The following is a 27,400-nucleotide window of genomic DNA, read 5'->3' as shown; positions in this document are numbered from 1 at the left end:
GATGTGGGAGAGGGCTCCACACCCACATGCAAATAGCACCCAACATCCCGGGAGAGGCAAAACCAGCCTGGAGCGGGCAGCGGGCACTCTGGAGGTGGAGAGAAGCACAGAAATGGAACCCCGTGGCCCGGGTGAGCCAGGTGACCTGGAAAACTACCACCATGGGGAGGTGCAAGGCCTCCAGGATTCATTAAGTTCCTTGGTTCACAGATGGGGTAAATGAATCCCGGAGACAGGGAGGGATCTATCCAAGGCCACGGAGCACATACATGCAAGATTTGGAACACTTCCCAGGTCTTCTGACCGCCAGCCCGGTGCCCTCACGCACTAAGGAACCACGACCTCATGGACAGACAGCTGGATGGCAGCCGCCCTTCCCCAGAGACCGCCCCTCTTTGGAGGGCTGTGAGCTGCTGCTTCATGAGCAGTGGGCTTTCCCTGCCCCAGACCACACTGGGGGGGAAGGGTTCAGTCCCCAACTCCACCATGAACCAGTTCTGAGACTGAACACAAAACTCTCAACTTCTGAGCTCAGTTTCTTTTGTTCAGTAAAATGGGGAAAATCCTGTCTGTCTCACGGATGTGGGGTAAGAACTGAGGGAGAGAATGTATATCCAAGCGCCTGGTGCTTTGAGGGCGGAGCCAGGATGAGCTAGATGAGCTAGACTCCTCCCTCCCTGCTTCCTGAGTTCAGCAGGTCCCAGCCTGCCTTGCAGCCTCCACACCCCTTGGGAGCAAGGGTGGTGTCTGACCTGAGTCGCCCTGGGCCTACAGAGCGGTGACTGAAACAGGAGTGAGGAGCCAACAAGAGCGTACTCGACTGTGGGCTCCAGACAGCGGTGCCCAGAGGCCCCAGGCTGGTATTGGCAAGATAGCTCCATGTGGGCCCTGGGCATCACGGCCTGGTCTCGGGTACCTGTGCTTTGGAAGGCATGATGGCCATGCCCACCTGTCTGGGTCCCCATCAATGTGCCTTGGAGCTGGGGCAGCTGCTGGACCCCAAGCAGATAGGGCATAATCACACAGACACCCTCCGGTAAATCCCAACCTGCTCCCCCTTTCCCACCAGCTACGAAAGGCCACCCTGGGAACACTGTAGTCTCCTCTTCAGAGAGGCACACACCACAGTAAGGGATTCTGGAAACACTGTTTCGCATCCCAGGATTCCAGAAGCAAGCAGGCTCTGCGGCCTCTGTATCCAGCTTCTGGGAGTGGCACAGGCAGACGGCCGTTGCAACAACGAGCAACTGTGATGTGTGAGGTTGAAGGAATGCCCTCAACCTAAACCCAGGACTGCTCCTGGGAGGCCACATCTAATCTGCTACAAGAGGCTCAGATATAAGGCAGGAAGTTCCGGGAACGGCAAAGCCAATGGGCAAATGGCAGCAATTCTCCACCTCCTGATAGCAGGGCCCATACTCAGAGCCTTGGCCAACTCATGGGATTCCTGCAAGAGCACAGCCACTATATGAGGAAGAAGAGGGAAGGATGCCAAGCAGGTGGGGGAGAGTGAGGCTCTCTCCCCGAGGCTCCTGCTCCCTTTCTCATCAAGGAAGCCCTAACACTGACAGCCGCTCTGGAACAGTTGCGCCGACCACGTGTGGGTCTTGGGGTTGTAGGGAATACGGCCGTGGGCCTGTGACGTAGGGTGTCTGACCTCACGCCTCAGACAGACAGGGTCCCTCCAGCTTTACAAAGCCTGCTCCTTCCCAGTAGCAGCAGCTGCCAGGCCACTTACCCCATACCCATTTCACCCTCCAAGCTGGCCCAGCCTGGGAGAGGTTAGGATTCTGCTTCCAGGCACACTTTCTGCCATTTGCAGGATTTTGCCAATGCCAAGGAACTTGGCTCCTGTTTCCGAGAAGGGTTCAGGTGCGCGGGCGCAGGACAACAAGCCTTTGTTCGTCTGTTGTTGCACCCCCCCCACCGGGAACACCCAACACAGGTCCCTCAGACAAAGGCTGTAGAATACCAACTACTTCTTGGGGTTATATCAAGACAAAGAGGAGAGGGAAGACAGCGGAGGTGAGATTTACCCGCCTGCCCACACTGCCCTTGTGGGGCTCTCTCCAATGGCCCAGCGTGTGAACTAGCTGTGAGGCACTCTCCCAGAAAGACTCCACGGCGATGCCATGATACCCACGCGCAATTATTGCCTCCCTTGAGTTAGCAGAGACTGAGACTGTACTTTCCAAGGCTTTAAATACAAGCCCCTAATGGGACCTTATTAACCACTTAGCTAATAGGCACTTTGTGCTGCTGAGCTTTTGTGCAATCCTGACTTAAGGAGCAATTACAGAAGCCTGCCGAGGGCTGTAAGGTTGCTGGTGGGTGTCGCCAAACACATCTGTGTCGTCATGGGCCTGCGTGGTTCTTCTACCAGGACAGGGCACCATCCAGGGTCACCTGGCCAGGTAATCCAGGATAAAGACAAAACTGGTCTTTCAGTATGGGCCATAAAGGCTCCTTTCTCCCAGTTGCAATCACAGACCCCACCCCATTTCAGAGGCTTTGCCAAGAATAAGGAAAGCACCCTTAAGAAAGCGGCATTGGGTCTGCATGTGCCCCTCCCAACCTGATAGAAACCATCCCAGGGTCACCACTGGCCAATACCAAGAAGTGGACTGGACATTCTGGAGAGGTCACAAGGAGACTAGGAGATGGAGAACTAATCTCAAGAGGTGAGGGGGGAGAGCCCAGAAGCCTACCCTCGATGACCAGTGTGGAGGCAAACATTGCCTTGGGGATTATGGGTTCTCTTCTCTATGTTTCTTGTTAACAGGATACCTCATCGGCTCTAGAAGATTGAGGACATGACCAGACAGACATGTGCTAGCTCACTGCTCCTCAAACAATCAGTGGTAAATGACCAGGTTTTACTTTCAAAAAAAAAAAAAAATCTCTAATCTATTGTGACCTGGTATTTCTGGACACAACACAAAGGAATCGCTAGAGATGTGATTGTGCACTTGGTTGTCTGGCAATGCCACACTGCTCTACAGGTGTCTAATGCTCACTTTCACTTGCCATGCTCACTGGGTCCCAGACCAGTGCCTGCCCAGGGACCACACTTGGAGTAGCACTGCCCCAGCCAACCAAGGAATTACTAGGCTCTTGGGATGCTGAGAAATAGAGAGATCAATTTGTAGAGAAACTTCCAGAAAACTCATCCTGGTATTGACCTCAGAGCGAGATCCAGGGGTTCTCAACAAGGAGATTCACCCACTGAAAGACCTCCGGAGGACTAGTCATGAGGACGGCTGACAACTCAGGAGAGTTTGGCCAAATAAAAAGATTTAGCCAAAAATGATCCCATCCCAGTCACTAGTTTTTAAAGAACTGGTCATTTCGGAGGGCTGTGGGGCTGCTTTTGCAAACCTTTATGTATCTTTCAATATTCTTGTAATTTTGAAGAATAGGAGTATTTTTTACTACCCTCTTTCCTCTGTTGAATTCTAATTATTTTTTGGTTAATTGACTAGAACAAGCTGGAATGGCTGGACACTTCCAGCAGGCCAACATCTCACATTCCATTAGAATAATCTCACATACACCATTTCCCTTCTGTGAGCCTCAGCTGCCCCATCTATAAAATGGAGAGACCACCTCCATCCTTGCAGGACTGCAAAAAAGGGTCCCCATAGAACCTGGGCCCCACCTCACATGGCACTGGGCTCCCAAGAAGCACTTGGCAGATAGTTCAAAGCACTGCCGTTGGGGTGGCTTTTCACTTCCATGTTCTGGAACTTCTCTCCTTTCTTAGATGGCCTTCACTCTGAAATCCTCTAGGTTGCTTGGGTTCCCTCCTCTGTATGAGTAAGATCAATACAGCCCAGCCAGGGTGAGCGCACCAGCTTCTCTTCAATGAGTCAAACATGGTGACAGGACTGTTGTCACCAGCACTGATCCCAGAGGCTGCAGCAGATGGCTGGACACCCCCCCCCCCCCACAAAGGAGGCACCCTGGCAGCCTGAGCTCAGAACAGGATAAGACTTTCTCACCCTGCTCTCCACTCCCTTCTGGTTTGCACTCGCTAATGTCATCACTGTGTTTTACTCATGTCTACACTCCGGGCACAGGGCATGTGCTCTGAAGGAAGGAGGAAACAGGTTCCTGTGCCCATCTGTGGCCAAACAATGCTAACGTCCCCCTCCGCACCCCCACCACCTCGGGCCTGGAACTCAGCCAAGAATACCAGGTGTCTGGGCTGGGCTTCTCCACAGAGCTGGGTCCCCATGACCACCTGGCTTGCTGTGAACATCATGAGGCCCACACGGCTCAGGCATGGTGAGGAGGTGTTTCCAGGGCCTCCAAGCTGAGGGCTCACTGGAAGAGGAAGTTATGACAGGCAGGGCCAGAGAAGGTCTCCTGGGCATATTTGGGCTGACACTCCTCTCTGAGGAGTCCCTGCGTGAGGAACGTCACAGGACAGGCGGTGGGCCTGCATGCCCAGGGATACGCTCAGGGCATGGGGGAGAGAGGGCAAGGATCGAAACCACCTTGTTTTGAGGAGGTCCAGAAATTACACCCTCGGAGTTGAGACTCAGGCAGGCCTTTGTGACTGTGACCTCCCAGTGGGCACCCACATCTGCACCTGTGTCCACTGGTGCCAGGCACTCGTGCTGTGCCCATCCGTGTGCAATGCTCACGGCCTTGCGAGGTGGGTCTCATAATCCCCCTTCGCAGATGGGAGAGCTGAGATTCAGGGAGGCTCTAACTCACCTGAGGCCGCACTGTTCTTAAGTGGCTGGGATGGAAGTGGAAACCTGAAGGTGACTTCTTTGCCTTTAGAAAGAGAGGAATCAACATGCATTTCAGGTAAATGAGCTTTCTTCCGGAATTCTCCTCCACTGGGGAAGGAGTATGTTTACTGGATCCTTCGGGCATGTTACGTTGGTCAGTTTATGGCATTATTCCTGTCACCCTCAGGGCTAGCTGTCGTCACCTCCATTCTATAGGTTGGGAAACTGAGGCGCTGAGAGGCCCACCAACTCATCCAAGGTCACACAGTGAGTACTTGGTGTTCTGAACCCAAGTGTGACCCTAAGCTCATATTCTTCTCCCTGCAGCGCCCTGCCTCCCTGAGACACACCAGCACTCTGCTAACTAAAATTCCCCATGTTGGGATACACATAGTACACTTCCAAAGGCACTCTTATCCCAGGAAAAAAGAGAAAGACAATGAGGTTGAGGGAGGCCTTGAGATCTAGGCTTGTCTCAAATGAAACAAAGACATAGCAACCAGCCAAGACTCACCTAGCTTTGCTCCAATGTACAAATCTCTGCAGCAAACCCTGCAAATCGAGTTTTGGAACAAATAGCCCCATGTAGAGAAAGCTCCTTTTGTGATGCGCATTGCTCTTCTGACCCAGGAAGACTGACCCACAGTCCCCTCTTGCCCCACTGCACAAACACTCAGCCGCCATCTTGTTCTCACAAGAGCTCACCAGCCTTGGAAAAGGACTGGCAGTCATGCCCCCCTGCTTGAAAAGAGAGGTTAACTAATGGTTGATTGGGGGCCAGTACCACCACAGGAGGGCCGGTCTGATGGGATGGATGAGTCGAATGGTGCTGGGAACATACGAGTGGACATGATCCCTAGTCCAGTCCTTGGAAGACAAGACTCCGGTAAGGATCTAGATCCTAAATGAGAGGACCTAAGGAAGCCATGTGACACCATTCAGGCCAAACTCCCAGTGGCATCACTGAATCTTAGAGCAAAATATCCACCTGAGAAGGCAGGCAAGTGGAATCTGAAGGCAGAGCCCTGGCCACACCTCTCGGGACTGGTGATCCAAGTTTGTATCCCTGTGAGGAACACGTGGTCCTCATACGAGTTTGGCTAGGTCTGCTCCCAGGTGGAGGTGGCTATCCCTGGATCCTCAGAATTGTAGTGTAGGGCTCTAGGGCAGGAATAGAGACACGGTGCCTGCCTGAAGTTTGCCAGGGACCAAACATCAGCCTCTAAGTGCATTTTCCTTCCTCTGGCTTCCCTGAATGGAGGCCAGCTTGCAGCCCTGGGCAGTGAGAACAGCCCATAATCTGCTGGAAAGAAGCACTGAGGCCTCAGGCTCTCTCCAGGGGAGAGGTTCCCAGAGCTCCTTCAGGACTGAATGAAGTGGTTTGTTACCAGGCTGCCACTTACTTTAAGGGGCAGCCAACCCTCTCTTCAGAGGAGGCCATCACCCTGCCAGATTCTGTACATGCACAAAGTCCAGTGTTGAATCAGTGGTAGGGTGGGGCCCAGGAGAGGGAGGGATATTGGTGGTGTGTGGGGGCGGGGAGTGCAGGGCCACTGGCCGTATCCTCTCCAAGAATGCTTGAAACTTGGAATTTACCACTCATTCCTAACTGCCTACAAGGGCTTCACAGTGAGATCTGAAGGGTATTGTGAATGTTGAGTCCAAATTGGGTCCTTTTTACAAATGGAGAAACCAAGGCACAAAGAAGGTGAGTGGCTTCCCCAATGTCCCAGGGTGGCCCTTTCTAAGAGCTCTCCACTCACTGCCAGCCACCCTATGACAGGCACATCAGCCTGTAATTAATAAGCTCAATTATACTATCGCCTGATGGTCAAGGCTGGCTAGAGAAATGGAATAAGAATAAGAAATAGGGGTGACTCTTCTACCACAACCTGGTAGAAACAAGGAACAGAGCTGTAGGGGGAGCAGAGGGCCTGAGATTGGCCATCCCAAAGCCCACTCTACTCACAGTTCTCCATGCTCCATGTTGAGCTCTATGCGGTCACAGCCTCCGGGCTGGTGCCTCTGACAAGGACTCCATTCACACTGGGCTGGGGTCAGGAGGGCTGGGTACCAGTCGCCTCTCTGCACCTTTGTTTTCCTATCTGTGGCTCTACTCTCGCTCAGTTCTCTTTCCCAGGAAGAGCCCTCCTACCACTCCATTTTAAATTCCTACCCGTCCCCAGCCTGCCAGGTCCCTGCTACCTGCTATAATTTTTCCATAGGATGTACTGTCTTGTCTTCTGATGTACTGTACAGTTTATTCATATATTATATTATCATTGACCATTTATTTCCACCTACAAGGATATAAGCCTCACCGGGGAGGAATGTAACTCCATTGATACCTATCCCAAGAGCCTGAAGTGCCTAACACTGAGCTGTCTGTTGTTTAATAGATGTTTGTTGAATGGCTGAATGTTCACTAACTGCCTTGCTTCGTGGGTGACATTGGTTTAAAGCTCCTTGAAGAGCCCAATGGAGAAGAAGCCGAGGGCTCCAGTGGAGCATGATGAAGATGTGACGGGGAACGTGCCTATTGATGTTGACAGACGTGACAGAAGTGCCTCTGTCAGACCCTGGTGGCCTCACCAGCACTTAGAGATCAAACACCTACTAGAAATCGAGTCAGGGAACCTGGGAAGGGTGGTAGCTTTTCTTGTCCCAGCTCTGCCCTCAGGCCAGGCCACCATGAGCATGAAAGAAAAGCAGAGACAAGAAGGGACCTTGACCAGGGCTAACTGAAGAGGGGCTGAGCAGGCGAGAAGCACGGTGTGGGCCTGGCTGCCCAGCCAGGAGCACCAGCCACTGCCTGCTTGTGCCCAGGCAACCTTGCCCCTTCTCATCCTGTCATGGCTGCCACAGCAGCAAGTACCGTCCCCACCAGGGGAGGCTCCTCTCCCGAGCTGGGCAAAATGGCTGCTCCGCAGCCTTGGTGATGGTGATGACAAAACTGCCAGTCTCCACCCAGAGAGCTCACTATCACATGAGCCAGGAACCACTCTCTTGTTGATGAGAAAATACGGAGGCCCAGATAGGTCAGGAGACTTAAGGTCAAACAGCTGACCAGTGGCTGACCTGGAGCAAGACGCTAGGCGTCTTGGCTATGGCTATCTTCCGTGGAGCTGGAGGTGTTTGTGTTTCTCCATGTCACCTCTTGCTGCCCTTCCAGGGGGTCATTCACACCCACGACTGGGACTGTGGAGGAGTGGGGGGCTGACAATATTCCTTGCTCCTTTCTTAGTGACGTTCCCTGTACTCTTCTCCCCACAGCAGTGGGAAGTCACTGGGGGTGGGACTCCCAACTACAAACCAAGAGACAGCTCCTCTTGTACACTCAGGTAGCATCAGGTGTTTGAGCTTTAGCCTAAAGCATGGGAGCAAAAGAGCAGTAACTGTGATGGGGGACATTCAGCCTTGCACGCCCAGACGAGCCTGGGGAGCTAGATGGACCAGATGTGTTCAGAGGAGCACAGTTTGCAAGGAAGGGACCAAGCCTCCTTCATGAGCAACAGCTAGACAAAGTGGGCTTCACCTCCATTTTCAGGCTCATCTACTCTAGGGGCCAAGCTTCCCAGAGACCAGCCCTCTCCCACCCCCACCTGGCAGTGTTCTCAGCATACTCAGGGACAGGAGGACAAGAGGGAAACCAGAAATTCCTCCACAACCACAATCTAAAAATTGTTCAAGGGCGCATTTCATTATCTACCTAAAGTTCGCTCCCTACCCCCGCTCCAAGCCGACCTCTGCACCGCTACCTGAGTCAGCCTTCTAGAACACAGAGCAGTGGCTTCTGTGGCTACGAGAGGACGGAATGAAACCCCTTAATACCAAGAGTAGACTGACTCTCACCCTCATCCTCCACACTCCCATAAACTTTTATTCCCAAAGCAAGTTACACCAGAATTCTCTTTCCATTCACGCAAGCCCTGCCTGTCTTCCTCTGCACATGCTAGACCTTTCTGAAATGCCCTTCCCTTTCTGTGTAACCTTCGACACTTGTTTCCCATATTGCCTACTCTGTGAATCCTTTCCAGACTTCTCCCCCTCCCTGGGTTCCTATAAACTTGCCCTTTCTGTGCCTCGGAATTAGTGGATAGTGTTGACAAGTAGTAGGTTCGCCATGTGAAGCTGCCATTTTGCTAGGTCAAAAACAACCAAATACTGGCCATCTCCTATGTAAAATGTTGCTCATTTCTATGCTGCTGTGCTGTTCATCATCAAAACTGGAGTAAAAGGACCGTGCCGCCCTCCCCCTGTTTCGGCATCCGGCACGCGGTGGCATATGGTGGGTGCCAAGATGCACAGCACTGTTCGGCCAGTTTTTGTGTGCTGCCTGTTCTGCTTTGGGGCTTGCTTCGACACAAAAACAAATGAATCTGGGACTGCTGTAAAGCATCTTACAAACCCTCATCGCCTCCAAAGCAAGCTCCTGGCATTTGTCTGCACAGGGTGGGCAGAGGAGAAGACCTCAGAGCATGCAGAGGGTGGGGGAAGCTAATGGTACGGGACGACTACCTTTCTGGCAGGAGAAACAGAGTCAACAGTCGATGGAGAAGAAGTAGCAGCAGGATCAGGAGATGGAAGGCAGGAGGGAGAAGCTGGAGTGTGCTCGGGAGACAGATCTTTAGAAAGTAGTTTATTCTGCACAGAACAGAAACAGAGGAAGCTGTGATTATCCCTGGGGCGTGCACCGTGATGCTCGCCTCCACAGTGCAGCCCCATGCCTAGGCATTCAAGGATGGGAAAAGAAATCCAGGCCTGGGTCTCAGGACAAAAAAGAAGCCTCGGTCTTTGGAGCCCAGCAGGACCGCCTGGCTCCCGGGTACACGGCATTCTGCTACAACTATTCCGGCTCCCTCATCACACCAAAAGAGCTGCAGCTGCTCCGTCCTAGTCCTGCATCCGTCTGCCGCAGATACCAGCGCTAACACCTGACGCTCTCACTCTGGAGTTTGGGGTCACGTAGCAGCTGCAAACTTAGGAAAGGAGAACCCTGGGCTACTGTGGAGGATGGCCCCTGGGCCCCAGAAGTGAACTAGATGCAAAGCATCCCTCCGCTGTCAGTGACTCTGCCAAGAAGCAGAGGACACAGGTCTGGAGGAGATGGAGCGAAAGCAGCAGAGGGGTTATGTCCTAGGGACCAGGCTGCCTGCGAGCGGGGGCGGGGGGGGGGCGCCTTTCGCACACATCCACTGTGGGGACCTCACTATCAGCTCTTCCCGCTCCTCGCCAGCCCTCGCTCTTCTCTTCAGTGAGTTTCGAAAGGAGTACCTGGCCTGCAAGGGGGCTGCACTTCCCATTCTCAGGCAAAGCCATTCTTCTTGGCTGATGCCACCTTTTGGGAAAGCAGAGCACAGGTTACAGCCTGTGCTTGGCCCCATCACTCAGGATCTCCCCGGTCGGGGCCACGGGGAGATTCCCCCATCATGCCTCCCAACGTCATGAGCAACTTGTCCTTCACAGTCAAGTCACTGTGATGTGATTCCTGACAGTCCAGCTCTCCTTCTCCGTGTTGACTCTCAGGACGCTCAGAGCCTACTCAGACCCCTCTAGGATCTAAAAGCATTCGGTTCTGCTTCCTTTGACCTGAGCCCACTTTACTACCTCGCTTTTCCCTTTGTCATGATTTCTCTACATATTTTTGCATCTTCTCATGTGGGTCTTTTTTAGACGCCGGTCCAAGTTCTTGCAAAGTCAATAGCTCCTCATGCCGTGGAAGGAGGAGGGGGAGGGTCTGAAGCTGCACAGACTGAGTCGTGGTCACTTTGCTGGATGTCCAACATGTGGTCACTTTGCTAGATGCCCAACATGTGGATCCCTGGGCGGGGGAGGGGGCTCTGAAAGCCCCTTGTTTACCTGTGGGAAATCCCCATGTCCAAACATGGAGGCGAGGTGAGCCGCCTTCTCCTTAATGTTCTTTTTGTGAAATTCCCTGTTGGCCAAGTTCTGAGCCCTCTTCTGCAGGCCAGGTGAGAAAGAGGAAAGAAAAAGAGACAGTGACAGAGACCGTGAGGGCCAGGAGAGAGGTTGGGGGTTTGGGGGGAAGGGGCAGGTTTGTCTCAGTGGGACGGAGGGGACAGGGAGTGAAGAGGAAGAGGAGGAGCCCACTGTGGGCAGAGGGAGGAGGGGAGGGAAGGAAGGCACCCCCAAACACAGGCAGAGGAGGGGCACAGAGCAAGGCTTTCACCTGGAGAATCCTGTCCTCCACTTGCTGCAGCCGCCGCAGCACCCCAGAAAGGGCCAGCGCTCCCTGGCAGGCAGGGGGCAGAGCAGGAGAGCTTCCTGGCCCACCCAGCTGCAGGTCAGACTTGGCTCTGGCTCTCCAGGGTCTGCTCGGGCACTCGCAATCAGCAGACACTTGCTTTAGCTCTCGGAGCACGTGCCCCGTCACAACCACCGAGGGGAACTGGGAGAGAAGGAAAATCAAGCTTCCTTCCCGACTGTGGCCCATTCACACCCACCCCACCATAAGCCATCCCCAAACTGACCAGGGGCAGAGGGCACGGCAGGTGCCGCCGTCAGTCAGATTCCCTGCTAACCCGGGGTCCCGACTCTCCACCGTCCGACATCCTCAGTAACGATACACAGTCTCGGGCCTCCCCCCAAACTCACCGGATCAAGACCTGTACGAGGCTGGTCTCAGTCCCAGCTGCACCCTGAGGTCACCTCGGGCACTTAGAAAAAGTAACCCAAGTTTGGCCCCACCCCCCCGGGGGTCTGGTTTAATTCGTCTGGGGTGGGTTCCAGATATTTCTGAAAAACTCTCTAGGGGCGCCTGGGTGGCTCAGTCGGTTGAGCGTCCGACTTCGGCTCAGGTCATGATCTCATGGTCCTTAAGTTCGAGCCCCGCGTCGGGCTCTGTGACGACAGCTCGGAGCCTGGAGCCTGCTTCGGATTCTGTGTCTCCCTCTCTGTCTGATCCTCCCTTGCTCGCTCTCTCTCAAAAATTGGTAAACACTGAATTACGAAAAAGAAAGCTCTCTAGGTGATTGTGACGCTCACAGACAGAAAGCCGCTGGAATACACCCACACGGGCCTCGCTCGGCCTCCACCACCTGGAGCGACACAAAACTCCTGGTGCTGACGAGCCGCTTCTGAGTACTGTGGTCACAACAGTGTTTCTGTTCCAATTCCAAACCCAGAGATGCTAGCTGGAAAAAGCCTCAGCCCGCGGCTGCCAGTCGCCTCCCCGGCCCCGGCCAGTCCTGGTCTGCTCGGGCACCGGGGGAGGCCTTCGCCACATCCCAGCCTCACCCCTCCAATGGTGCGCAGCCAACCGGTCACCTGAGCTCGGCCCAACACCACTGCCACTTATCCATCCGTTTCGAAATCTGCCTATTCAAGTGGTCTGCAAATAAAGCTATGTATCCCGGAGCTTCGCACAAAATCCCCCACGCGGTACAGCCGGTTCTCGCCTGAGCAGAGGCAGCATCAAGGGCGTAGTCGTTGGGCAGATGTTACTCCTGACTGGCAGGTATTTCCAGATGCTGCATGCCTGGTTAGTCTTACCTATAAGGGAGGTCACCCCAAGTTGTGTCTGCCTTCCCAGAGATTCTACAGTCAGCCCTACATGGGCTGCACAGCCAGCCACTGACCCCGCCCCTCGGGGTGAAAGTCCCCTCTGACTTCAGCACGACAGCGTCCACTGGAAGGAGCCCTACCTGCCTTTTCAGAGGAGGTGATGGGCCGGGTGTGGGCTCCTCCGGCCGGGGGCAGCGAGAGTTAACAGGTGGGTCAGAGGAAGAGCGCAGGACAGGCTTACCTATCCCTGAGATGCGGCATTCCTGGGAGGAGGAAGGGAAGTCCAAAAAAGCAGCCACGGGAAACATGAAGGAAAAGGTGAGTCAGACTGAGAGCTTGGAGGGAGGAGAAGAGAGGTGGGCAGAGACAGCACCCCTGCAAGCTGGGCCTTGCTGGGAAACCTGAACCCTGGCTCTCTGTCCATGTGAACAACAAGTCCTGGAGTCCCCTTCTCTTGGACAACGTGTAAATCCCAGGGAGGCCTTGCTCTTGGCTTAGACCCGGGGCACTGGGCCTGTGCCGCCAGGCCATGCCAAGCCAGGGTGGCCAGCCCTCGAGTCCTCCTGGAACTGGCAAAGCTCCCGGAACACTAGATGCTACATTCCTTCTGATGGAAGAGAACCCTCAATGACACTTGGGGACTTCTAGGGGCAAAGCCTCCAGAAGGGGCAATTGAGAGAAAAAAAAAAAATTCAGAGAATTGTAAGTCTCGGGAAAACGGCCCCCTTATAGCAACAAAACTTGGCTCCCTCCCTGGGGAAGGTCGGTTTGTCCCGGAGGGGGCGTGGTCCACCATCAAGGCCAGACAGACATTTATGACTGCCTGTAAACCCAATCAACCAGGTGTTCTCTAAAAGAGAACCAACCCCCTCATCCCAAGCTCTTGTAATTTGACGGCTGCATCCCAAAGGAGTTCAGGGGAGCAAAATGAACCTCATGAAGCTCAGACCCTGGAGTCAGAGTCTGGAGAGCAGTCAGCGCAGTGTGCAGCCTGGCCCACGGCATTCTGCCTCTTTCGGCCTCACAGCCACCCCTGCTCAGACACAATGGCCCTGCTAGCCTGACCTCAGTGAACACGGGAGAGGGGATGCCAGAGAACCCTTGGGGAGGGCTGGTCCCCCGGAGCTCAGACCCGTGACTCAGTTTCCCCTGGTTTGCCCATGTCTTCTCACTCTGGCCTTAGGCTCCTCGGCAGCCGGCATCTCAAAGATGGCTGCAGACCAAGTCGTGGTTACAAGGTGGAACCAAATTCTGGATTTCTCCTCCGGTGCAGAAGAGGCATCAGCAAACTATGGGCCCCGGGCCAAATCTGGCCTGCCGCCCGTTTTTGTAAATTCAGGTTTGTTTGCACACAGCCACGCACATTTGTCTAGGTGTTGCCCCCCATGAACCATTGTGAGAGAGACAGCATGGTTCCCGAAGCCTGAAATATCTGCTAGAGCCTAAACGTGCTATCTGGTTCTTCTTGGAAAAGTGTGCCGACTTCTGATCTAGAAGGAGCGCCCGTCTCACCCGAGCCAGGCCTGGCTGGCCTAGCTGAAAATCCACCACTAGCCTCAACTGGCTTCTGCTTCTGGTTTCTGCTGGCTTCTCAGCAGGTTCTGGTCACCAGGAAGGCAGGTCCAGCGAGCATCTGACAGGACTCACCTGCTTCACGAGCGAGGGGTTCCGAGAGTTCTCCTCAAACTTGGCCAGCAGCTGACTTGCCATGGACTTGACTTTGTTCTGATTTCCACCTTCTTTATTGCTGCCGCACTCTTGACTGGAGCGCAGGCTCCGGCTGGAAAAGGTCGAAGGCTGCAAAGGCCAAATTGAGTACATTGGTTGTTGGATCCTGGCACCCAGATATCAGGAAGGGGCCTGGGGACTCAAGACGGGGGACTAGTTTCCTGAAGAAGGACACCGTGGTCCGAGGAAGTGAAGCAGAAGCAGGAGGTGATGCCCATTGAGACGATGCTCATATCTTCCCAAAGGACAGGCACACCCACCTGGGAGCCAGACAGGGTTTGAAAATGGACTCACTTCCTAGCCCCGTGACCTTGGCAATTTACTTAACTTCTCTGAAGTGTCCTCATCTGTAAAATGGGAGCATAACCCACTTCCTCTGGTTGTTGGAAAACTCCAATACAATAATGAAGTGACAAGCAGAACAGTTTTCCAAATACACCATGTGGCATCAGAGGTGAAGGGTCGGGGGAGTGGGGGCGAGGAAGCAAGAGGCGGTATCAGTCAGGCAAGGCACGGGCCTTGGGCTTCTTTCTCCTCTCTCCTCTGCACCCCAATCCCAACTTCAACCAGCCCTTCTCTGTTGTTGCTATCTTTAAAAAAATACCTTTTAATCTGGAAGTAATTTTATTTTTTTAAGTTTGTTTACTTTTTTGAGAGAGAGAGAGAGCAGGGGAGTGGTGGAGAGGAGAAAGAAAATCCCAAGCAGGCTCTGCACTGACCTCACGGAACCCAATGCGGGCCTCGATCCCATGAACGCTGAGATCATGGCCTGAGAGCCGAAACCAAGGGTCAGACACATAACTGACTGAGCCACCTAGGCGCCCCTAGAATAATTTTAGATTTACAGAAAAGCTACAAAGATAGCACAGGTAGTTCCTATATACCCTCACCCAGATGCTTCTAATGTTAGCATCTGGAATAAGCATACTACCAATCCCAAAACTTAGAAATTAACCCGGCACAATTCTATTAGGTAAGCTAGAGACTTGATTCAGACTACTCTAGTTTGCCGCCAATGTCCGTGAGGTTCTAGGGTACCAGTCAAGGTCCCACATGGCATGTGGTTTACCACGTCTCCTCAATCACCGTCATCTGTAAGAGTTTCTCCATCTTTCTTTGTCTTTCATGACCTTGACAGTCTTGAAGGAGACCGATCAGCTATTTTGTACAGGGTCCCTCAAGCTGGGTTGGTCTGCATGTCTCCTCATGATCAGAGTAAGGTTGTGGGTGTTGGAGAAGATGCCACAAAGTTCAGAAGTGTCCTTCTCCTTGCTTTATATCAGGGTAGGTGCTATCAGTGTGACCATTACTTGGTTATGCTGTTTTATCAAGGGGTATTCCATGTAAGACTTCTTCGGCTCATCCGCTGAACACTAGAACCTGGACAATAACTGGTGTTCGTGGCAAGTCTTGTCTCCTTACCACAAGATCTGCTCCCATAGGCCTCAGAAGTAAATACCATCGTATCTGGTGGGCAGTCTGCTTTCCCAAGGGGGCAATGAACCTCCTTCAAAGGAACAGATGTTCTCAAGACGACTAAGAAATGTTCATTTAGCAGAAAGTCATGGGAAGAAGCAAGCTAAGGTCTAATGATTTTTTTTTTTTCTTCTGAAGAGTCCCTAAGAGCCCCAGGGGAAACCTCGTATGCATATAGCCACTCTGAAGTGTTAGACAAACACAGAGTCTCTCCGGCTTCAAAGTACGGAATGTAACTGTGCATATCAATACAGACTTGAGAAGAAGAGGGTACGTTTACTGGAGTGGTCACTGTTTGCACAAGGCCAAAGTGGGCCAAGACACTGGGTCACAGGCTGGCGCTTCTCAGAGGTTAACGCGCATACGAATCACCGGTGGCTCTCTTTCAGATGCAGATTCAGGTTCTGGGGGGGTCTGGGGGAAGGGACACTGCATTCCTAACCAGCTGCTAGGTGATCCTGCTGCTGCTGCTGGCTCCTGGCCTACACTTTGAGCAGTGAGTATTTGGAAAGAAGTATTCCTTAGTTAAATCTGACTTTAGCAAAATGGCTGGCTCCGATCACAGTCCAGCAACATCTCAGATGGGGCAGGAGTAACCAGATTTCTTCCCACACTCTGACTCCTGTGTTGCCATCGACAGAAAGAGCACAAACACTCCCTCAGATGAGCCGCGGATGAAAGGCGGGAGGAGACTTCCACGTGAGACACGCATCCCAGGCAAGCCTCTAGGGAGGAGGGAGGGGCAGATCACAGGCACTGTAAGTGAGAGCCAACACCCCATACTGGGGAAAGTGGGAGGTCTCTCCTACCCTGTTCCTCAGCCTCTGCTTCCTCTGCTCAACCACCTCCCTATTCACTGGCTTCTTGCGCACACAGGAGCCAAGAGACAGAGAAACAAACTCTCTTGAAGGGATCAAAGAAGTTCTAGAAACGGTTTGGAAAAGGGTGATGTGAACTCATTGGATAAAATGTATTTGTACACATTTTAAGACACGAGCTGAACTCCAGGCTTCCTTGAACAGAGCTCATCTTTGCCCCTTCCAGAAAATGCAATGAACAATAGGCAATTCCCCCACCCCCCAGGTTGGGCCTTGTAGCTCTGTTTGTTATAAAGGTCACTGTGTTGAGAACGAGTGTCTGGATCCCGGTCGAGGCTTCCACATGAAGCAAGTCACAGACATGAACAACAGTGTCCTAAAAATATACAGCAATAATGCACCTTCATCCACATAAGGTAAAGTCTTTTCTAAGTCTTGTAACTCAGGTGTAAATGTATTATACAAACTGTCCCGCATGCCTTTGGGGCCTAATTATGACATCCGCCGGTAGGCTAGCTAAAGCCGGCATCCTACAGTTCACTGTCAACATCTATGCTTGTTTTTGTGGGGTTAGGACAGCTTTTTCAGATGGTATGAGTACCTCCGGTCTCTTTAAAGAGCTTCCTGGGGAAGCAGGAACGGATACTCTCTTTTTGGCCAGATCGATTTTTCAGCAGGAGACAGACTGGTGCTTGGTTTGGACAAAGCAGCTTGTAATTTTCCACTTTGACCAGAAGGTGGCACTTGTGGGCCCTGGGACATCTGCCTTAAGGACTAGAAACGCGTAAAACAAAAGGTAGAAACAATGACTGGGAGACCAGAGGGGCTGCTGGTGCCCTGTTCCTACTTGCTGTTAATAGCGATGATATATTGATTAACACAGGTGCCAGATATCATGCTCGGCATATTACATACACCCTCTTACTTAATCTTTAAAAATCCTGCAAAAGTTCCATACATTTCAAATCTATCGCCTGCATTTCACAGACGTGAACCACAGCCGGAGAGGCTCTGTTTCTCCAGGTTACAGACCTCGTAAGTAGTGGAGGGAGGACCAGAACCCGATGGTTTTTCCATCAAGCCAAGCTTAGAACCAAGTGGTTCACGAGAGAGGAAAGAAGGAAGGGCCAGCGCTGTGGCCACTGGCCGGCAGGCAACCAGCCTTTGCTTAAACTGACACACGAACCTCATCCAGGTTGTTGAAGCCTCTCCGCCTCCGTTTGTTCATGTCGCTCTCTTCAGTTTGGACGTCCACCTGCAGCGGCCAAGAAAGCATGGTGAGTTCAGGGCCATCGAAGTCTGCGCTGTTCCACTAACAGCCCCAATGCCACGGAGCTGGCCCTGAGCTGTTGCCCGCGAACAGTCGCCAGCCCAGGAGACAAACGGACATAAATTACCCTGCGCTGTGACACACACTATCACAGAGTTCCCTTCAGACACACAGGAGGGAGCCTTCCTGAACCCAGAGGGGGCTCTGTCGGCAGGGGTGGGAATCACATGGCCAAAGATCATTCTGAAACCTCCCAAAGCACAAAGAATCTCTGTTCTGGAGGCAAGGCGGGGACTGTCTCTGTTGTCAGAGTGACCCTGGGCTCAGAGCAGTCCCAGCCAGGTCTGCTAACGCCCGTCCACATGTTCCAACATGGAGACCACCTCCCACAAGCAGTGGTACTGCCCACCTCACAGGTGGGGATTCCCAGGGCTCCGATCAGCCATCCAGGGATTTGATGGCAAATTAATCCGCCGTTCAGTCGCCATTGCAAATACCAATAAATGGTATTCTATCAACTTCAAAATAGCATCAGGTATGTTCTGAAAACTGTGGTGACCATACAGCCCTATTTGCCCAGGACAGTTTCGATGTATCGTTTTCCCCAGCCGAATTATGCAGTGTTCCCTTTCCCTCTCAAAAGTACCCTGGTTAGACAGTAAATCACATGGCTGCCCTACCAATAAGCCCTGACAGCCTCCTTTCTGCTGCCTGAACCTGAACATTGAAATCTGGGAACCTCCCTCTATACACGCCCATTGCAGTAACCCTGCAAGGGCCACCAAAGGCCACACTCACGGTCAGCCTCCTGACCTCGAGGGAATGGGCAGGACTGCACCGATGGAGCTGAGTCTGGGGGTTGGGCTGGATTGGGTGCCTTCACTGCACCCTGCCAGCTAAGTCTATCCTGACCCTGGGGTTACACCGCTCTCCCTCCCCATGCCCAGCATGTTAGCCATAAGCATCTTTGCAGCAGACATCCTTGCTTCAAGCACTTTTGCCACGAGCATTTTTACCATGCATCTAATTGGATATAAAGCAATGTTGCTGTAACAGATTTACAAAAATAACCGGGGGACAGTTTGGTTTCACCAACTGATTGACAGCTTGGTTTCATTTCTCCATGGGCACAGTGCTCCCATTTTCACATTCTACAAATCTTAGCCCTGGCAATGGTCTCTGCAGCCGTGCAGAGTTTTGAACCCACATTTCCCACAGAGCTTTGGGATGTCTATCAATGGACGTGTGACAATACGCCAAGAGTAAATAGCAGGGTGCTTGCAAAGCAACATAAAGCGAGTAGGTTTCCTAGGATTTGGAAATGGATACCTCTCTCACTAAAGGAAGAACGTTTAGCGAAAAAAGAAAACATGCCATGTCCAACAAGGAGACCAATCAGTAAGCAAAAAATATGTAACAGGATGAACCAAAGACTGAAGACCAGTGTTTAAGTCCAGTCCACAAAATGAAACCAGTTATTTGCACAAGGTCGCGATGAATCTACGCCATGCTAGCTACATACTCTGAACGTATCCAAACGTTTTGTATTTCACAATAAAGTCTTTTGAATTTGGTTATTTGTTTTTCATGTTTCATTATGTCCCTTTCAATGAATGCCCATCTTTTATTTTTTGTGCTTTTCTCTTTTAGAGTAAAATTGCCTCCTGACGCTTATGGTGAGACTACCCGGAATCCTGCCATCAATCTCTAGCTGGGGCCTTCTCCAAATGGCCGGGCCCCCGAGGGCCATGGATGTTCCCTTCCCTGGGAAGCCTCCACCCTCAGACAGGCTTTCGACAGCATGCCAGCTGAAATCCCAGGCTTTCTTCCACTTGGGATGCAGTGGGAGGGCTGCTGGCCACTCTCTCCCTCAAACCCAAGAGTACAGCCCCTTCACCCCGTGCTTGTGCTGCACCAGGAACTCCTGGAGCCCCCAGTACACACACTGCTGTGTACCCACTTGCTCCCAGCAGAAGCACCTGCTTCCCCTGCTTTTATACTCCCATCTCCTCTGCTCCCTTTCCACATTCACCAGCACCTTTAATATTTTGAAAGATAAGATCAACCACTGTTTAGTCATTGATATTTGTTCAGAAATCTGATGCTTCCCTTGTTCAGACAGCACAAAAGAGCAGATCTGAGGGCCCTGCCTTCCCTTCAACATTTCCTTCAGCTTTTAATAAATCATTATTCTGTGAATGGAAATGATTTCAACCCAAACGCTTGGGCAAACACCAAGAGAAACAGATGACCTTATTCGCAACAATGTTGGGTCTTAGAGGCGCAGGCTGTCTGGGCCCCCGGCTCTAGTGCCTATGAATGGTTTGCTGGGGGAGACCGGAGCACAAGAAAGTACAGGATGTCCTATCCAACAAGAACTCTCCATGCATAATCTCAGGGTTTTCTGTTGCGTTTTTTTGTTTTGTTTTGTTTTGTGTTGCTTCCACCTTAAATAAAGACTTGGCTTTTCTCTCAAAGAGCAACACATCTTACTCTCGTTTGACAGCTTAGAGCTTGACTGTTCCAACATCAGAGCCTGTAGAGATCCAAACCCAGTATGTTAGCCACAGGCTCACAAAAAGCACTTCTAGGACGGAATGTGCCCAGTAGCACCACCTAAGACAACCGCAAATCCTTTGGGGGAAATAAAGGAAGTGGATGGGGTAACCTCCACTCCTCTGATTCAGCCTGAGCTATGGGACAATAACATTCGGTCTATATGGAAAGGTTACCTACATACATACCCGAACGGTCTCTACTCTTACTTGTGAATTGATCTTGGAAGCACTGATTCTCAACTAAAGAGCTAGGTTAAAAAAAAAAAAAAAAAAAAAAGAGCTAGGTTAAGACAGAAAGGCAGAAAAAAACTCAAACTTGGGGATTTACCTAATTTTTTCTTATCTCTTTATCTCTATCTGGAAGGCAACGTTGCATTACTACCCCATCTCCTTGGACTCTATTTTGCTCTACGAAGAATGGAGTACAAGAAGGGAAAAAAAGTATTTATTGTGCTCAGTGAGAGACAGTGTGAGAATACACGAATAGCTCACTTTCTTTCGCTTTTTTTTGCCTTTCCCCCAAGAACACATTTCTTTTAAAAAAATTTTTTTTAACGTTTATTTATTTTGGGGACAGAGAGAGACAGAGCATGAACAGGGGAGGGGCAGAGAGAGAGGGAGACACAGAATCGGAAGCAGGCTCCAGGCTCTGAGCCATCAGCCCAGAGCCTGATGCGGGGCTCGAACTCACGGACCGCGAGATCGTGACCTGAGCCGAAGTCGGACGCTTAACCGACTGAGCCACCCAGGCGCCCCAAGAACACATTTCTTATGATGATTTCCCAAAGATTTGAAAAAGTCCATATACTACGGGGCATTTATTAAACTAATTGGTGTCTCCATTTAAACAAATAATCAGACATATACCCGCTAAACTGATTATTTGATCAGTGCAAGATAATCACGTTCCCATAAAGCCCAACTTCACGTGATGTTAGTTCAAAGGAAACCGCCTTTATATTTAGCTAGCTAGTGTAGGCTAACCCTGGAGAGATTTAGATCTGGGGCACAAGAAGAGAGACTAGCCATTGCAGGCAATGCCCGGATGTGTAGAGGCAGCCATGATATTTGGAAGGATGGCCAGTGACACTGGCAAGGGAGCTCTTCTCTTCTTCAGTAACAGAGTCATGACTTACTTCCCAGCTGTGTGACCTTAGGAAAATCACCTAATGTCTCTGACGTCAGCTTCTTCATCTCTTATTTCCTCACCTAGATGTACTATCTAGCTCACAAGTTGTTGTAAGGATTAATGAAGTCACGTACACACAACACTTATCAGGTTGGCTATGGAAGTGTGGCACACTGTTAATTAGGATCGTGCTAGTTAAGAGACTTAGAAAATCTGAATTCTAGTTCTGACCTTGACTTTCACCACCACTATGGGACATCGCAGTTTAATCCCCCCACATGCAAGACTGTCCTTCTCTAAAGCTGGGAGGAGAAGACATGCCCCACCCTCCTCAAAAGGTAACACAAGGAGCAAACGAGATACGCATGAAACTGCTTCGTACGCTGTAAGGTGCGGCATCGATCACAGCTGCGATGCAGAACCAAGCGTTCAGTCCAACTAGTTTTCTGCCTCATCTCAGAAAACAGGCGTCTCCGTTTACTCACAACTCCTCAGGGACAGGAGCTACCCTTTGCGGAGCCCTTCTCACACGGCAGGCAGAGCGGGGGCTCGCACCTGCACTGGTTCGTACTGTCTTTGCACTGGAGCAGTGCCGTGTTGAGGTTGGTGCCATCATTTTGCAGACAAGCAAAGGGAGGTTCAAACGTGTGCCAGATCCCCGGCAGGCCTAAATATGGTTTTGTCTGCCTGGCTTCAAACGTATTCCCATTCTGTAGGTTAGCTCAGAATCCCTGGCTGTGTTGCACAGAGAACAGGAGAGAGATCAGCCTTCAAACCGCAGGTGCCACAGCGGCAGCTCGAAGGCCTGGTGCTTGCTCGGCCGGGCAGCATCTGCACCCGGTGCTCTCGACCCTCCCGGGCTTTCTTCACATCTCTGAATTGAGAAGTACTAGAAAGCTGGTGGGGAGCCCTGGCTGCTGGGTGGAGGTTCTGTGAGAGCAGCTGGGGAAGGGGAGAGGAATTCAGACGGTGCCCCTGGAAGGTCAGCATCCTCGGGCAGCCTCCTTGCCTGTCTTGTTCTCTGCTCTACCCTCAGCGCCGACAGAAGAACGTCACATAATATAGATGCTCAGTAAATATGGATGGAAGAAAGACTTCCTTACCTAATGCCCCTGGCTCTTTGGAAAGTGTTTGTGTGGGAGGAGTGAGGAGAGGAGAGCTGGGCGGGCACCCTCACTGCTGAGACCAGACACCCACGCGAGCCATGCTCTGTGAACTCCACTCTCCCGGGATCAGTGCTGACGGAGAACGCCCGCCGCCTGGGTCACAGTCAGCCAGCTGAGCAGGATGAATACCCTGGGGCTGCCCACGTGGCTCCTGGGATGGGCTTGTCATGAATAAGGGACACGTCTGTGTTGTGTTGTCCTCCAAGGAGTGGGCTCAGAATGGGGAAAGAAAGATCAGGTGCCCCGAGTGTGTCGTAACATACTATATGCAGTGACTGGAGTGGCCATAAATGCAGGCATTACCCACAAGCAGTAGGTCTAGGAGCACATACCCAGGAGGACAGGAACCACGTATGTGTGTTCAGACGTCACTTGTGGTGCATAGTGACAGGAGCTCTGGAGTCCCCGGGAATTTTCCTATGCCACAGGACCAGAGGCAGATCTTCAGAAGCAGACTGAGAGCTTTTAAAGAGGAAAATATAATCCCCAAGCTCTTCTTCTTTCCCCAGGCATGGCCATTCAGTCTCCGGAGGTGATCGGTCAACCTCAGTCGTTTACCACTCACCAGAGGGACGATCCTCCTGGGGGACTGAGGGGAAAGTTACATTCTCTAAAAGCAAACAAGGCCCTTGGAGGTGAAAAGTCTTTTATTTTGCCTGGAGTTGATCAGCTTGGTTGGGATTTGGACGCTATCAGGGTTAGGGATGAGACAACAATTTAATGCCAGCAGTGAAAACCAGGAGAGAGGGAGCGAAATTTTTAAGACTGGCTCCACAGAGAAAACCGGACCCTCTCCAGATTAAGATGCCGCATTGTGAACAAATATGGGCTCCTCGATCCCCATATCAAGATGCTCCTCTGGAAGGTAGTGAGGGCATCGGCAGGGCCAGGGAGGGGTGGGGAAAGGGGGTGAGGTTGAATACAGATGCCCCTATGTGTACAGATCCTGGCTGTGTGCTGTGGCGTAGTCATGCGGGCAAGGTCTAGCCTGCACGGCTGGTCCATAGGGGCGCCTGAGCTGGGGCGCTGAGGACTGTGTGTCTAACTGCACCGACACCATCTGGGTGTGACCATGGTGGAGCCTCTGGGTGTGTGCCGTTTTCAGAGTCTCCTGTGCGGACGTCCTCCGTGCCCATCCTGCGGGAAGCTGGAGCGTACGGAGTACCCTGCTTGTGGGAAATGCCAAGGCCAAAGAGGATTGCAGGTAGGTTCCCCAAACCAAATAGTGTGCGGGTACAAGAAGACACATGGTCAGATGGGGAGGGGGTACCTTGTGTGTGGTCTGATCACTGCACTGGCACTGAGCGGTGGACCGCCTCTTAGTCAGTGATGACTAAGGCAGAATGTGATCCAGGGGCCTAACTCACCAGCCCACCCAGAGGAAGCATTCGATCAATCTGAGGTACAAGAGGACAGATAATGCCCATGCCAAGCACTTACTTCAATGACCTACTCTTTCTACCTGTCCAAACAGCGTGGCAAATCCTAGACATAAATGGGGCAGGGGGAGGGACCGGACCCCTCGCAGGATGGGCAGTCCATTTAGCACACTTTGGGGTGACTGGACATGGTTCAAACTTAGCCGGGGCGGGGCCAGGCAGAGCCCACCCACTCCCCCTGCATTTCCTAGCAAAGCCAGCGAGAAGTAGGGTGAGGACCTAGCAGCCCTTGGAGGGCCTGGCTGACCATTCCTACCACGTGACCCAGAGCTGGCCAGGCTGGTTCAATTCTGTCACTCTGTAAACAGAGGCGGGGTGAGTGACAGGTGTAAACACTCCTTTCCAGTTCCCCCTGCTGTTCCCAGTTGTGGGCTGAGTGGTGGGAGAAAGCCGGTGAATGGATAAAGGGGTTAAATATTTGCCTCTGTTTCCAGAAAGGCTGCATTGGCTTGCTTGGAATGGGGAAGCCCAAAGTGGGGATCCTTGGAGGAAAGCTAGCTGGGCTGGGGTGAAATAAGCCTATGACTGGGCTCCAGAAGGTGGCTTGCACTCAGTGGGACGTGCGGTAGGCCACGGTGTCTTCGCACAGAGCCTGTGCGTGGGCGAGGCGTGGCCCCTTAGCTGTGGTGTGCCGACCCACACACCTTCCTGCTCCAGCCCTCGCCTTGCTGGCCCGTTCCGTCCCGTAGACAGGGTGTGGCAGAACATTACGTGCCCACTCCTGGAGTTAGCTCAAAGGCTACGACGTTGCTGGGAGCCTAGACCTCAGTGGAAAAACTGACCACTGCTCACACAACTGAGGGAAAGAAAGGAGGCTACGTGGCCCCAGCCCCACCCTGGGTGGAGGGCTGGCAGGACTGGGCACGACTGACCACGAGTAGGAGACTGTCGGCAACCTACAGAGACTCAGACACACGCAAAGGCCCGCAGCACTCTCGGCTGTGCCGCCGCTCTGTGGAGGGAGGTGAGCTTTGTGTGAGTACTTGCCACCTGATATCTCTGGGCCTCTAATTTTTTTGATCTGTAAAATAAGCACGTTGAGCAAGATAACTTGTATCCTGTCTAGCATGGTGATGCCATCATTCAAATAAAATGACAATTTCTCATTAGGCTCCTAATTCCCAAACGGTGTACCAGGGCAGCCCGTGGCCCCATAGTATACTTGTAGAGGAGTCATAGGATACTTTAAATTTTCTAGGGAAACACGGTGAGGTCTGTTATACACCTGGCAAAATACCCCTACCAAGTTACTTGGACATATACCTACTTAGCAAACAGAACTTATAGGGGTTTCTTTTGAGCCAGGGGCACTGTGATAAAAATTACTGAGGGACCGATGGTGCTGTAAGTCAGGAAAGTTTGGGAAGCTCTTTAGGCTCTGAGCTCCTCAAAGGCATACCTTCTTCACCTCTGTATACTTGCTACTTGTCAAAAAGAATTCAGCCCTAACGTTGGCAAACAGTAGGGTGCAGTAAACATTTGCGGAAGGGAGGGAGGGAGGGAGGGAGGGAGGGAGGGAGGAAAGAAGGAAGTGAAATTAACCGAACAGACTGTGTCAGTGTAGTATTCCCACACACCTGTGCCACTAACAGCCATTGTGATCCTGATCTAAACTGTTTCACGAGGGAGAAATCGTCTCCTCCTTCCCCCCTTAGCAGCCAGGGCTAATCTGATTTACTTTATTATTATTTTTCAAATTTTTATTTACATTCTAGTTAGTTAACATATAGCATAATATTGATTTACTTTAAAAAACGCTCCAGCCGCGTGAACTCTCAGCTCTCTGCCACGCCCTTCCTAGAACCACTTTCAGGTCACTGAAGCTAGCTACACGGTGCCGGGGCGACTTCCAAAAGTGGTCAGTCACTAAACTGAGCTTTGCTCGTGTCTTCCGTGAGCACCTTATCTGTGTAATTCATCAGCATTAACAGACGGAGAGCAGGACATTGCCCTCCCCCTTGCCCCATCCATGAGCAAAGAGACACCAAACAGAAGCAGGTCGACACTTACTCGCGGGGTCCTCTTCCTCGGAAACGTGAGGTTGAGATAGTTGTGAGAAATGAAGGATTTGGCCAAGCTGAGGTCAGCATTTTCTCCATAGTTTTTGCCCCAAGAATCTATTCATAAATAAAAATATGATGGAGGTTAGAACCCGCCACCGTGACTCCAGGACTCAGGGCGGTGGGAGAGGGCGTCATTGCTACAAGGTCCCTCCAAATAACTCCCTTACCCGCAACGAAAGATACAAGTGAGCTGGGTAGGGGCTGTGTAGCTCCATCCGTGACCTCCCAGCCACAGGGGCAGACCTTCAACCTTTCGTGGCACCTGCCACACACATCCACTTACACACACAGGTCTGGGTGGGTGGGGTCCGCTCCCATTTGGCCTCAAAGTGAGAGGAAAGGCAGGGGCCAGCCCCAGAACAGATGACACCAGAGAGCAGAGCATCCAGACATGGGCATGGGGCAGAGATGGCCCAAGGGTGCAGCAAAGTCACGCCCCAAAGCAGGGCCTTACCCACAGGCCTCAGCGGGGTGCCCCGGAAGAGCTCGTAGAACTTGGAGAGGTACATGACCATGCTGAGCTTGTCGGGCTCCTGGGCTGATGCCATCTCCTTGCCTGTGGTCACCGGGGGGATACCAAACTCACGCTCAGCCACGTCAAATGCCAGCTGGTTGTTCTCCACGGCATCGTCTTCATTCAGAGAGTCAAAGTTGCTGGAGAATCAAAACAAAGTGAAGTTCAAGGACAGGAGACATGGGTGTGAACAATGGGCTGAACAAACTTACCCACAAGGAGCATTATGAGTGACACTCTGCCGGGTCTCAGTGGCAGGGGTGTGGGGAGGGAGGTGTGGCCCCAGCCCCTGCCCTCATCATCCCCTTCCTGCTGCCCTCACCAGCACCACCACCTCCCCTCCCTCCCCCCCCCCCCCCCCCCCCCCCCCCGCCTCCACACACACACCCGATGCTTCTCCAGGGAAGCTCCTTCTCACTCAGGGTGGGACCAAATCAGATTTAGGCATTGCTGCCTGGGCTGGAACAATGGGAAGATAATTTACACCTGTTTGCTACTTTATTTTTAAGTAGTTCCTTTATGTTCTTGTGCTTTTAATTCTAAAAGTAATATGAATGTCTCATAAGAAAAAGAATCAAGGTGTATACACATATAAAGTGACAAGTGAGCGTCCCGTCCCCTTTTTGAGGCAACCTCACTTCCTAAAGGTATCGACTGCTAACCCTTTGGTGGGTTTCCTTTCCTCCTTTTGGATGAATGTACTCGTGGGCCTGCAGTTACTCTGCAGTTGATTTGAATCCAACATCAATAGATGTATTATTGGGCCTTCAACATCACAAAGTGTGTCCAGCGTTCCTAATGATGCTGCCATTATTGCCAATAGGTGGACGAAGACACAAACTCAGAGAAGGCAAGTGACCTGCCTAGTGCCACACAGCTGATTGGTCTACATCTCAGTTCGAATTCCTTCGGCTGTAAAACTCAAACTGGTTCCCAGAATGAGGTCTTGCCCGGAATTCTTCTCTTGTGGGTA

General features: G+C 52.0%; 1 protein-coding gene across 11 annotated transcripts in view; it reads right to left on the bottom strand.

The window, feature by feature from the left end:
• MICAL2 (microtubule associated monooxygenase, calponin and LIM domain containing 2) overlaps positions 1 to 27,400 on the bottom strand; it is a 225,826-nt gene that overhangs the window by 90,416 nt on the left and 108,010 nt on the right. For 6 of the 11 annotated variants that reach the window (XM_023239563.2, XM_045038968.1, XM_023239565.2 and 3 more), the window contains exons 14-22: positions 26,368 to 26,567; positions 25,861 to 25,967; positions 17,475 to 17,543; positions 13,914 to 14,063; positions 12,407 to 12,529; positions 10,933 to 11,151; positions 10,602 to 10,703; positions 9,261 to 9,386; positions 4,723 to 4,785 (exon numbers count right to left, since the gene is read on the bottom strand). In XM_023239563.2, the coding sequence (XP_023095331.2) occupies positions 4,723 to 4,785; positions 9,261 to 9,386; positions 10,602 to 10,703; positions 10,933 to 11,151; positions 12,407 to 12,529; positions 13,914 to 14,063; positions 17,475 to 17,543; positions 25,861 to 25,967; positions 26,368 to 26,567 (1,159 nt within the window). The remainder of the gene's footprint in view (positions 1 to 4,722; positions 4,786 to 9,260; positions 9,387 to 10,601; positions 10,704 to 10,932; positions 11,152 to 12,406; positions 12,530 to 13,913; positions 14,064 to 17,474; positions 17,544 to 25,860; positions 25,968 to 26,367; positions 26,568 to 27,400) is intronic. The other 5 variants (XM_023239564.2, XM_023239566.2, XM_023239570.2 and 2 more) reach the window with 2 other exon arrangements.

This window comes from Felis catus, chromosome D1 (genome assembly GCF_018350175.1).
Source record: "Felis catus isolate Fca126 chromosome D1, F.catus_Fca126_mat1.0, whole genome shotgun sequence".
Lineage (NCBI taxonomy): Eukaryota > Metazoa > Chordata > Mammalia > Carnivora > Felidae > Felis > Felis catus.
Note: the sequence above shows the minus strand (reverse complement) of the source record. Positions and strands in the feature narration are given on the sequence as shown.